Source organism: Microtus ochrogaster, chromosome 7 (genome assembly GCF_000317375.1).
Source record: "Microtus ochrogaster isolate Prairie Vole_2 chromosome 7, MicOch1.0, whole genome shotgun sequence".
NCBI classification, from domain to species: Eukaryota; Metazoa; Chordata; class Mammalia; order Rodentia; family Cricetidae; genus Microtus; species Microtus ochrogaster.
The window spans coordinates 63,931,923-63,943,905 of NC_022014.1; the positions used below are offsets into that span (position 1 = coordinate 63,931,923).

General features: G+C 52.4%; 1 protein-coding gene across 2 annotated transcripts in view; it reads left to right on the forward strand.

The window, feature by feature from the left end:
* The window catches only part of Rnf43 (ring finger protein 43), a 66,944-nt gene extending 55,552 nt beyond the window's left edge, over positions 1-11,392 (forward strand). Inside the window, exons 3-9 of one of the 2 annotated variants that reach the window (XM_026780756.1) lie at positions 5,108-5,182; positions 5,291-5,426; positions 5,978-6,078; positions 6,966-7,127; positions 7,677-7,779; positions 8,392-9,747; positions 11,349-11,392. In XM_026780756.1, coding sequence (XP_026636557.1) covers positions 5,108-5,182; positions 5,291-5,426; positions 5,978-6,078; positions 6,966-7,127; positions 7,677-7,779; positions 8,392-9,747; positions 11,349-11,392 — 1,977 coding nt within the window. Of the gene's footprint in view, positions 1-5,107; positions 5,183-5,290; positions 5,427-5,973; positions 6,079-6,965; positions 7,128-7,676; positions 7,780-8,391; positions 9,748-11,348 lie in introns of both variants that reach the window. The other variant, XM_005350489.1, reaches the window with a different exon arrangement.
* Positions 11,393-11,983: the final 591 nt, after the last annotated feature.

An 11,983-nucleotide genomic window follows, 5' to 3' on the forward strand; every position in this document is an offset into this window, starting at 1 on the left:
GGAAGTTATTGCTCTCCCTACGAAGTGTACACATTTCCTGTGAGCTTTGTTAACTTTAGGCCTGCAAGATGACTTTGGCTTACCCAAGGGTCATATGTAAATTAGGGCTGGGGGTCTGGCTCAGCTGGCCTGGATTGCACAGGCCCTGGCTTTGTTCTCTGACGTTTCATAAAGTCAGGCTTGGTGGTACTTGCTTATAATTCTGGCCTTCCAGGATAAAGGCAAGATGATTAGAAATTCAAAGTCACCTCACTCACACGGTGAGTGTGAGGGCTAGCATAGACTATATGAGGCCCTCTTTCAAAATTAAAACAAAACAAAAACTCAAACAATAAAACTAAAATGTAAATTAGTTGCCACATTTAAAAACTGGAAATAAACCAGGCAGTGGTGGTGCACGCCTTTAATCCCAGCACTTGGGAGGTAGAGCCAGGGGAACCTTTGAGTTCAAGGCCAGCCTGGTCTACAGGAAGAGTTTCAGGACTGCCAGGGCTACACAGAGAAACCCTGTCTCCAAAAAAATAAAACAAATAGAAGCTTAAAATATTATTAAGGCAGAAGGCACTCAGGCCTGCATAGGTCCTCACAACCTAGACTAGCTGAAGACGTTCACAGGTCTGCACCACACCCAGCTTCCTGCAGTTCTTTTAACACAGTCTGTGACTACACTATCTACACGTGGGCGACTGTAAGGGTGCTTCTATGCAGGAGGCTTTCTCCTTGACCTCTGCAGGAACACACACACACACACACACACACACACACACACGCTGTGCTAGTGCGCTCTCTCCTTTTCTCCCTTCCCTTCCATCTGTAGCTTCAGTCTTTGGGATGGTTTGTCTTCCCCTTTAATTAAGCTTTCTGGAAACATCTTCACAGACACACCCAGAGGTACCCTTTGCTAATCTCTTAGGTGCTTCTCAGCCCAGTTAAATTGACAGTCAGGACGAATCCCCCACACCTGGCTTCTCAATCATTGCTAAGAGAATTGCCCTTTTCCCAAGCATGCCAGTCGGGTCCCATCATCTAACCTGGCCAACTGTTCCACACTGGATGGTCTTACCCAGAGCCTTGGACAAGCCAAGTGTGTGTCCCACACTGAGCAGTCTTCCTCATATGCTTTTTTTTTTTTTTTTTTTTTTTTTTTTTTTTTTTTTTTTTTTTTTTTTTTTTTGTTTTTGTTTTCGAGACAGGGTTTCTCTGTGGTTTTGGAGCCTGTCCTGGAACTAGCTCTTGTAGACCAGGCTGGTCTCGAACTCACAGAGATCCGCCTGCCTCTGCCTCCGGAGTGCTGGGATTAAAGGCGTGCGCCACCACCTCCCGGCGCTTTTTTTTTTTTCTTAAACTACTTATCTCACTTGGTCTATTCTGAAACCCTCACCGTGATTCTTTTGGACTTTTCTGTTCTGTCACCTGGAGTGGTGTCTGCCTCTTTATCAGCTCCAAGTCCCCTGTCATAACTGAACAAACACAGAGGCCTTTTGCCTAAGAGAAGGAATTAGATAGGCAAGCTTCTGGGTACCTAGATGGCCACCAAGCCAGTGGCTAAGGAAAGGCCCTCTCAAGCTGGACATGGTGGCACATACCTATAATCATGCAGGAATACTGAGGGAGTAGGCTGCTGAGTTTGGAGCCAGCCTGGGTAACATAATGAGACCTTGTCTTGAGGAAGACAGATCAAAACGGAAAGAGAAGGCGCTCTGGGGGCTGAAGTCCAGGATGATGATGAAGAGTCTTCACTGTTTAACAGTTGGTGTCCATGGACCAGTTCAGGCCCTCTGAGTCTTGGTTTCCTTACCGTGTTAGGGAATTCTAAGGAATAAATGAACTCATGTATGCAAGCCACATATAACAGTTGATATAATAGCACCATGTGCCAGGCACAAACCTAAGTACTTTATGTGGATTAATTAATGTAGTTCCCATAGTAGCTCTATGAGGCGGGGTCTGTTATTGCCCCAGATTACAGAAAAGCCAACGGAAGTGTTGAGAAGTTTCCCCCAAAGTTTCACAGCTCCTGGTAGGAGCAGAGCTGGGATCCCCACCTCGGCCCTCCGGGCAGGGCAGATCTTAGTAAGAAGCCCACGCCTTCTTCCTTCTCCAATTGCTCTCAAGCGCAGCCTCGTGCGGCTCATCCTACTGACTCTTTCCAGCCTGACCCAGCCCTGTGGGGACGGAAATCCCTCCCTCTAGAACTCTGCCCAGCAGATGGGGTCTTTGGCCAAGTGGACTTCAACAAATATTCTGCTAAGTCTGTGTTTCTTGGGGGGTGGGGGGGGTGATAGGTAGGGGCAGGGGAACTAAAGTGCTTTCCCCTCACCCCGCCCCCAGAGGGAGCTGCTCCACATATCTGTTTTGTGTGTTGAGTGTTTGTGTCAGATGTGGGGACCAGAGAGTAGAGGGGACAGCATTGTAAAGTGAAAGGTGTCGGCCATTGTCTGTTCCTTCCATGTAAGCTCTAGAATATTGTTACAAGCAGTCTAGTTTTTTTAACCATTATTTTCTTTAAATTTTATTTATATTTTATGTATGACTGCTCTGCATGTCCACCTGCATGCCAGAAGAGGGCATCAGGTCCCATTAGAGATGATTATGAGCCACCATGTGGGTGCTGAAAATTGAACTCAGGACCTCAGGAAGAGCAGCCAGTGCTCTTAACCGCTGAGCCATCTCCCTAGCCTGAGCATTCTAGTGTTGTGTGCACAGAGAGTCCAGAGCTTCCTGGCTTAGTGGGCATAGTGGATGCTGTTGTATTATGGATGAGCAGGTGATAGACAGAAATGGTCACTGTGGTCTATAGAGGAAAATCTAACAGCCGACTAATAGGCTGAAAGACAGGATTCCAGCTCGCTCCTTGCATGCTCTGAGTTGGCTCCTTGGTGCAGTTTGGCTTGCTCGCCCAAGGTCTGGCCCGCCCTGGAGAATCCAGAGAGGACTGTGCTGTCTTTCTGAAGCTAGGTTCCGGGCTGTGGGAGCTTGCCCATCCTCCCTGTCTTCCAGATTCCACTCCTCAAAGAGCTACTCCATAGGTAACTCCTACTCTTGGGTGCAAATTGGCAGGGGGTTCAGAGAGCCCCAGGTTGGACTGCCGTCCATCCCCAAATCTTGCTTTCTGTCTCTAGAACTCCGGACACAGGACTCCATGGCCAGAAAGTCCTGTTTATATTCTCCTGTTGGCAAAGGCTCTGGGCTCTTTGATCACTTTTACAACTTTGTAATTATGGGCTGTAATGGGCTCGGGTGTTTGAACCTGCAGTAATTGCTTTCTACTCTTCCTACCCAATTCTTCAAAGAGAGCTGGATGAAGAAGTAAGAAAATCTCCAAAGAAGGGAGCCCCCATACTCTTCTGGGCCACACTGAGCCCAGAACCTGGGGTATGGGAATCTTTCTGTGGCTGCTGAATTTCCCAGCCCACTCCTGGCCCATCCCTGGACTGTTAGATCACCAGCAGGGTCCCCTACGGGGTTCCTTTTCCAACACTTCTTTTTGTTGTTGTTGTTTGTTTTGAGACAGTGTTTTTCTGCACAGCCCTGGCTGTCCTGGAACTTACTCTGGCTGGCCCTGAGCTCAGAGATCTGTCTGCTTCTGTCTCATTGTAAGTGCTGGAATTAAAGACAGAGGCCATTCCCTGTCAACACTTATTGAAAGCCCAAAATTGCAGGGCCCTGAAGATTTGTTTGGAGCTGGTGGCTGGGCTTTCTGGGAGGAAGTGCTTAAGAGGACAGTAGAAGCTGCAATTTCTCAATTTCTTTCCCAGTCCATTCATTGTAGAGTCCATGAATTTCCTCAGGACTTGGGGTCCTAGGCAAGGTCCGAAGAGGGACCAGCCCAGCTCCCTGGAGCGAGAGAGAAGAAAGGAAAGTTATCCTAACCAAAATAGCCCCCCATCCCCCGCTTAAGTGTCTCAGTGTCATCTCCCTGTCCCCTGCCTGTATGTAGCTGGTTCTGAGGGGCCCACTAGCCCCTGCCACTGCCTGGGGAGTGGGGAGCAGAGAACCAGCTGCTCCCAGCCTGCCTGGCAGGGGACCTGCTCCAACAGGCTCTCCCTGGGAAGGGAGCACAGATCAAAGCTCTGGGACTGTGAGTAAGTCCTAGCATGGGCTCCTCTTCCTGCCACTATGACTTGCAGAAGGGTTAACTCTTTCACTGCCTGCAGGAAGGCCCCTGGGATTCAGGAGGGTCCCTGGGTGGGAGATGGTACTGGAGGTGGCAGGCTGCTGCGCCCTCTGGTCTGGTGGTCCGGTTCCCGGCTGGGGACAGCACCTTCCCAGTGTCCATCCTTGTCGGTTAGTTGTGGCTGTTGCGTGCTTATCTACCTTCTCTCACCCCCACGCAGGCCCCAGATTCCCTCCTCTTGTCCCCTCTTCGGTTGTTATCTGCGCTGCTGCGCTGCTGCGCTGCTGCGTGGCTGGCTAGATTGTGCTGCCTCAGACACACTCTTGGAGCCCTTGGAGAATATATATGTGTACCTGTGCACAGTTGTGTCCTTGTGGGAGCAGCCCTTTCAATCCCTGTCCAATCCAGCCATCCTAAGGGAGAGGACGAAGGGATCAAGAACTGGGCAAGGCCTCCTTAGGGCCCTGATCTGGAACCAGAGAGCTTGGCAAGCGAGAGAGTGGCGGGGAGAGATCGCCCCTGGGTGACCACTGAGGTGGGGGAATCCGTTATGGATGCTTTGGGTTAGAGCAGTGTCCCAGGCTCTCAGCACTTGGTCTCACTCCTGATGGGCAACATTCCACAGCCACCTCTGGATAGGCAGGGCTGGGTCCTTCTCTGTTTCCCCATTCCCTCTCTATCCACCCCCTCCAGCCGCTGGTCACTCCCTGCCCTTTGTTCTCCCACTGCTTGATCCCTGAGCAGGGGCTTATCTTACCCTGGAGCCAAAGCTGGTTTACCGGCACCCACTAAAACCTGGTGGGTGTTCTGTTTCAAAATGAAAGACCAAATGTTGTTCTTTGAAGGCAGTGGGCTGGGTCAGCCAGGGCTCCCAGGCTCCTCGACTCCTCACACACACACATGTGCGTGTACAGGGTGCAGAGATGCATGTGTTCAGGGTTGAGAGCCACCTGTGACCGGCTGTGATAACCCTCTGCTCTGTCTCTGCAGGCCCGAATGGCTGGTGAGCGTGGAGCTAGCGCGGTGCTCTTTGACATCACCGAGGATCGATCGGCCGCTGAGCAGGTGCCTAGGGACATGCGGGTGGTCCAGGAAGGGTCTGGATGGAGGGAGGTATGGTTCCTGGGGGAAGCAGAAGTCGCAAGAACCCTTGTGGAACTCTGTTCTCTGCAGCTGCAGCAGCCGCTGGGACTGACTTGGCCAGTGGTGCTGATCTGGGGTAAGGATGCCGAGAAGCTGATGGAGTTTGTGTACAAGAACCGGAAGGCCCATGTGAGGATTGAGCTGAAGGAGCCCCCAGCATGGGTAAGCCCCCCAGGCCTCCGCCTTGCATCTGTCTTGCATCTGAGCAGCCTTGCACCTGCTCCCTGGAAACCTTAGACCACGTCACCCTTTAGCCGCGTGTCTCTGGGAATTTTTCCCGCTCTCCGAGCCTCGTCTGCAGGGTGAACAGATTGGGTCTGTTGAGTCTGTTTGCAACTCTGTGGTTTTATGGCATAGAGCACAGAAGCCTGCCTGCCTGCGGAGCCCAGGCTCTCACCCCTGGAGGGTGCCTCTCCAATCCCTACCACTCTCCAGCAAGTAGCTCCCGCTGTACAAAAAGATCCTTTCTGCCTCTGGCTGGAAACACATGAGTTTCCTGGATAAGGGGTCTCCCTGCTGCAGCTCCAGCCCCCTCTCCTGCAGCCCCAAGGCAGAGAGAGCACCTGGTCCTTCCAGTTCCATCCTTCATCCCTCAGGTGGGAGGCCCAGGGGACCCTCCAGCTCCATCTCTACTCCAGTGTTCCCTCGCACCTTGACCTGGCTCTTTCTGGAGGATGACCCTTTCTCCTCTCTGCTACTCCCCACATCCTCAGCCAGATTACGACGTGTGGATCCTCCTGACTGTGGTGGGCACCATCTTTGTGATCGTCCTGGCTTCAGTGCTGCGCATCAGGTGTCGTCCCCACCGTAGCAGACCGGTGAGCAGCGTGGGCTGCCCGATATGAGGGGGGCATATCTCGCATCCGTCCGTCCGTCCGTCCATCCATCCATCCATCCACCCATCCATCCATCCATCCACCACATATACTGAGTAATATATATCCATTTCAGGCGCTGGAAACAGCACTGTGAGTAAAAATGACAAAAAATCCTTAATTTTTTTTAGAGGTTTATTTATTATGTATACAGTGTTCTGCATACATGCCAGAAGAGGGCACCAGATCTCATTATAGATGGCTGTGAGCCACCATGTGGTTGTTGGGAATTGAACTCAGGACCTCTGGAAGAGCAGCCAATGCTCTTATCCACTGAACCATCTCTCCAGCACCAGCCTGTCACTCTTAAGAAGCTTTCATTCTAGTGGGAGGAAGCAGTCAATAAAAGAAGTAAAATGTACAATCTTTTGGATGGCAACATGTGCTTGCTACAGAGAACAGTGAGGTAGCAAAGAGGAACCAGCAGGCAGGGAGACAGGGTTAACCATTTCCACACCAGTCCAGAATAGCATTGACCAGAAATGGGTGAGCATGGGTGTTACTGTCTGTAACTCCAGTTCCAGGGGATCCAATACCCTCTCTGGTCTCTGTGGGCACTAGGCACGCACATGGTACACAAACATGCATGCAGACAAAATGCCCATACACAGAAACTAGAAGAAGAAGGATTCTTTAAAGTGTCTCTTACAAGTAATCAAAGGAAGACAAGCATAATGAAATATTGCAAGGCGGTGGGATGGAAGGTCACAGCTATGCAGGAACTTGGAAGGGATCCGCCCTTCGGCTGTGTGACCTCATGGGGCGATGGAACTAGTCCAAATCGAGGCCCAGAGCCCTTGCTCCAGATTGAACTCTATTCCTCTTCCCAGGACCCTCTTCAGCAACGGACAGCCTGGGCCATCAGCCAGCTGGCCACCAGGAGGTACCAAGCCAGCTGTAGGCGGGTGCGAGCTGAGTGGCCAGACTCAGGGAGTAGCTGCAGCTCGGCCCCTATGTGTGCCATCTGCCTGGAGGAGTTCTCAGAGGGACAGGTGAGGTGGGCCAGGCTGGAGATGGAGGTGGTAGCTGGGGCGGGGGTGGACAGGTCTAGGTATGACTCCATCCTACCTACACCTGGGTCCTATGTGTTGCTCCTCAATGTGGTCATTTTGTTGGCTTCTGAGAAAAAGCATCGGTATTGCAGAGAGGGAGCCTCCTGTCAGGCTACAGTGGCACTTTAAACACATTATCTCTCGTTAGCCCCATGGCAGAGGAGGGTGGGGAGGATTGGGTTCTTATCCTTACTAACAGCAGAAACTGTTAAGAAATTTGAGCCAAGCATTGTGGTGCATGACTCTAATCCAGCGTTTGGCTGACAGGAAAAGGAGGGTCGAGAGTTCAAGGACTATCTCACAGAGATGTGAGACTATCTCAAAAAAGTAAAACCTAAAACAGAGAGAGACTTGCCCAAAGTCGTGCATCTTAACGCAAATCCACCAGCTACCAAAACCCACACCTCCGTTACTCTCCTGCTCTTTTGCAAGTAGGTGAGTCAGGGAGATCCTTGTAACCTTTGGTTGCGACACTCTTGTTTGCTTCAGGAGCTCCGGGTCATTTCCTGCCTCCATGAGTTCCATCGTATCTGCGTGGACCCCTGGCTACACCAGCATCGGACTTGCCCCCTCTGCATGTTCAACATCGTAGGTAGGAGGTGGACCAAGGGCTCCCCTTGTGCCCACAGATGGATCTAGAACATAGCTGCCCTCTGGGAAAGACTAAGGAGAAGCAGCTGCCACCACGGTGGCTTCAGCTGCACGCTGCTCAAGAGCCCCTTGTCTGCTGGGGAGGGTTGTCCATATGGAAGCCATCTTTGCTTGCTCAGAGAGCACGTTTTCCCGACAGTATTGTTGATTCTAAATCTGGGTTATTTTCAAATTCATTATTCTAATGTTCTGGCAATAAAGGGTCATAGTCTAATAAAATTGATATAGCAATTTTCTAAAAGAAAAAGGGTGTAAAATCAATATTTTGAGGGAAAAGAACCTTGTGCTAATTCATCCAAAGGGACGGTGTGAGCTATTGGCAGCCCTGGGTGAAAGAGCCCCAAATGGCTGACCGGAGGAGCAGGGATTGACAGCCCTGACAAAAAGGAGGAGTTAAGTCCAGTCACAGGCAAATTTTAGATTAGATGTTCTTGGTTTCCCAAACTGAGTTCAGAGGGGATGCAGGATCAGACAGGGTAGCCTCTCTGCGTTCATTCTCTGAATGAAGTCTGTGTCTATGAAATCAAATGTGCGTCTTCATTCTTTTTTTCAGAAGGAGATTCATTTTCCCAGGGCCTGGGAGCCTCTCCATCTTACCAGGAACCAGGCAGGAGACTCCACCTCATTCGCCAGCATCCTGGCCATGCCCACTATCATCTCCCCTCTGCCTACCTGTTGGGACCTTCCAGGAATTCAGGGGCCGGCCCCCCAAGACCTAGGCCCTTTCTGCCCTCCCAGGAGTCGAGAATGGGCTCTCGGCATCAACGCCTCTCCAGGGCTTCACATCACCGGGCCCCGGAAGAACAGCAGCATCTGGCAGTACCTCAGCACCCCTACGCGCAGGGCTGGGGGCTGAGGCACCTCCGATGTACCCCTCAGCACCCCACAGTTTGCCCAGCGGCCCTGCGTCGGGCCAGGCCTCATGACAGCAGCGGGTCTGGAGAAAGCTACTGTACAGAGCGCAGTGGCTACTTGGCAGATGGGCCAGCCAGTGACTCCAGCTCAGGGCCCTGTCATGGCTCTTCCAGTGACTCAGTGGTCAACTGCACAGACATCAGCCTGCAAGGCATCCATGGCAGCAGTTCAACCTTCCACAGCTCCCTGAGCAGTGACTTTGACCCCTTGGTGTACTGCAGCCCCGAAGGGGATCTTCGAGGAAAAGGAACGCAACCTAGGGTGACCTCTCGACCCCGTTCCCTGGAGTCAGTGGTGCCCACTGGGGAGACTCGGGTTTCCAGCCACAGCCACTATCACCGCCACGGCCACCACCACTACAAAAAGCGGTTCCAGTGGCATGGCAGGAAGCCTGGCCCAGAAAATGTCCCTCAGCTCAGGCCTACTGCTTCTCAGACTCAGCTCCAACCGGAGCCATCTATCTTGGACCCGAAGTTGACCACACCCAACCCGGCAGCTTCTTCACTGCTCCCCAGCACACACCGGGCCAGATCCCTTACAGAGCCAGCTCCTGGCTTAGCAGAAGCTGCCAGCCCCAACCCCAATTCCAACCCCAACAGTCTTTTGAACTTGCAGAAATCCAGCCTCCCTGTCCGACACCCACAGAGAAAACGGCGGGGTGGTGTCTCAGAACCCTTGCCAACCTCTCGGCCCCAGGACTTGACTGTTCACCCAGCTTGCCAGGTTTTTCCCCGTTACAGCCCCAGCGTAGCATACCCTTGGCCCCCAGAGGCTCATCCACTGATCTTCAGACCTCCAGGCCTGGACAAGAGGCTGCTGTATGAAGCCCCAGGCCCCTGTTACTCGCGGTCACAGCCAGTGTGGTTGTATCTGCCCCCCCGCCAGCCTCTGGGACCATGCTCTCCTGGAGAGGGACATTCCGAGTGGAGTTCTGACATGCCAGAGGGCAGATCATGCCCTTATCCACACTGCCAGGTGCTACCAGCCCAGCCTGGTGAGTTTTCAGGGAAGCAGGTGTTCTGGGGAGAGGGGACTACACCTGGATGTTGCAGGGCAGATGAAAACAGCCACGGGGTTGCTGAAAGCCTAGGGCTGTAACTTATCTAAAGCGCAGAAATCACAGGGAGTTCCCAGCTTCCCTAGCAGCCTTCTCTTCTGAGCACTCTTGTTAGTAAGGCCAACCACATCTTCATGGGAACCCATGGCTTTTCTGTGTCTCAGCCAACAGCACCGATGTAAATCCTTGGCTCTAAGCCAAAAGCATTTGAGCATTTATTTGCCCAAACCATCCTCCCTTTCCGAGGTTCTTACCTCCCTCTCCCTCCCACCTTTGAGAGACAGTATATGAATGGTACACTTCTTTGCCTAGAGCCACTTCTAGAAGAACCCTTCTCCCTCAAAAGAGGACCCCAGAGGTCCTGAAATACAAGGCCCGGACTCCTACAGGCAGGGCTTGGGAGCTATGGCCACTCATTTATTCATTTCCTCTTGATTACATACTTGCTATGTAATCTGGGCAGGCTTCTGAGGACGTGGAGCTTGCTCAGGTCCGCGGGGAGGAATGCATGCAAGCAGTATGTAGGCTGGATGTGTCCACAGTCATGTGGCATGAGCATGGGCTAGGTGTTTGGTGGTTCCCTTTGGGCTCAGTCGTCTGCTTTGAGTGCTGCCAGCTCAGTCTCTCTTTTGCTCCGGAGTCAGCGCTCCCTCTTTCTCCTGTGCTAGCTGTCACCTTCTTCTCGGGTCCACTACTGACAGCCCCTCCCCTTGTGGGGCACAGCCTGATGGTCAAAGCAGGAGCCTCCCTCTGACAGAGCCATGAAGGCCAGAGGGCTGCACGCCTGGTACCATACAGTTGTACCCCACAGCTACTCCTTCTGCTCCCCCTACCCCATGCTACTGCCAGGCTCACCAGCCTTTCCACAAACTGTCTAGAATCAAATGCTCTGTTACATCCGCAAGAAGGAAAAATCTAACCTAACATGGCCTTCAGGGCCAGCTAGCTCCATTTCCCGTCCCTTCCTCTGCCCTCTGCTTCAGTCACCTTGGGTAAACACTAGTTCTAGTTCCTGCTGCCCAGGATACCCCACTGACTTCCCTGAACCTACAAACTCAATGTTTGCCATTCCTGTAACTCCAGCTCGCGAATCTTTAGTCAAAAAGTCTTTCCTCACTGCTGTGCCTGGATGTGCTCTCTCCCCTACCATGATGCACCTCTCATGACCCTCGGTCTGTGCCACTGCCGTAATGCCCATGTGCATGCATGCTTCCTCTCCTAGCTTATTCTTTTGGAGATCCTGTTCAGCAGATGGTAGCAAGCCAACTTCAAATTGAATACTAAATAAATATTTATTGAGTGAATGAATGAATAGTAAATACTGATCATACAGGGTTGCTGCAAGTATTTCTCTAGGTTTGTTTTTTTTTACTCCCGTTTCCCAAAGGGCCCCTCTCAGCTTTCAACCCAATCACCTTTCCCGATATATTCCCACTTCTCCGTCTCTGTGGTCCCTCCCCAGCCAGTCTCCACAGGTGGGAGAAGCAGGAGACTAGCTGGACCCTCCGTGACCTCTTTTCTCCCCTCTTCCCCTGCAGGCTCGGAGGAGGAGCTTGAGGAGCTCTGTGAACAGGCGGTGTGATGTGAGATGACCAGACATAGCTCCAACCACGGGTGTGCTCCAGACGACTCAGGGTTCTACCTGGCACAGGGTTCTGCTCCTGGGAGAAGCCAGGGCCTCAGCAAGCCTCTCTTTTTGCCGCACTTCCTGCGACCACCCGAAGAAGAGTGGTGATGGTGGGTGGTGGAGGTGCTGCTCCCTGCCCCTAGCTCCCAGGCTTGTCTGCAGAACACACCTACCGTGCAGAAGGTCCTGCGTCCAGCCAGACCGCCAGCCACGATGCAGTTGTGGGGTGGGTCTCTAAAGGCTGAGCTTTTGACAGGAAGCTAGGGTGAATGTCTAGGCGTCCTCAAGGTGCTGCTCTCCCCAGCCCAGCTGGGTCTCCTGCTGGCTCTCCTTTGCCCCAGGCCTCTGGTTCACACAAGCCAATGGGTTCGGCTGAGGGCATGGCTGCCTCTCACCTCCTGTCAAGGCTTCTCGGGGGCGACTTCAGCTTGATCATTCCCGTCTTCACAAAAGAACAAGGGGATTTGGTGAGCCCCTGTCCTTAGGGAGGTCTCTGCACCTTCTGTAGCCAGTGCCTGCCTTGGTGCTCAGGGAGGAGTAGTCTCC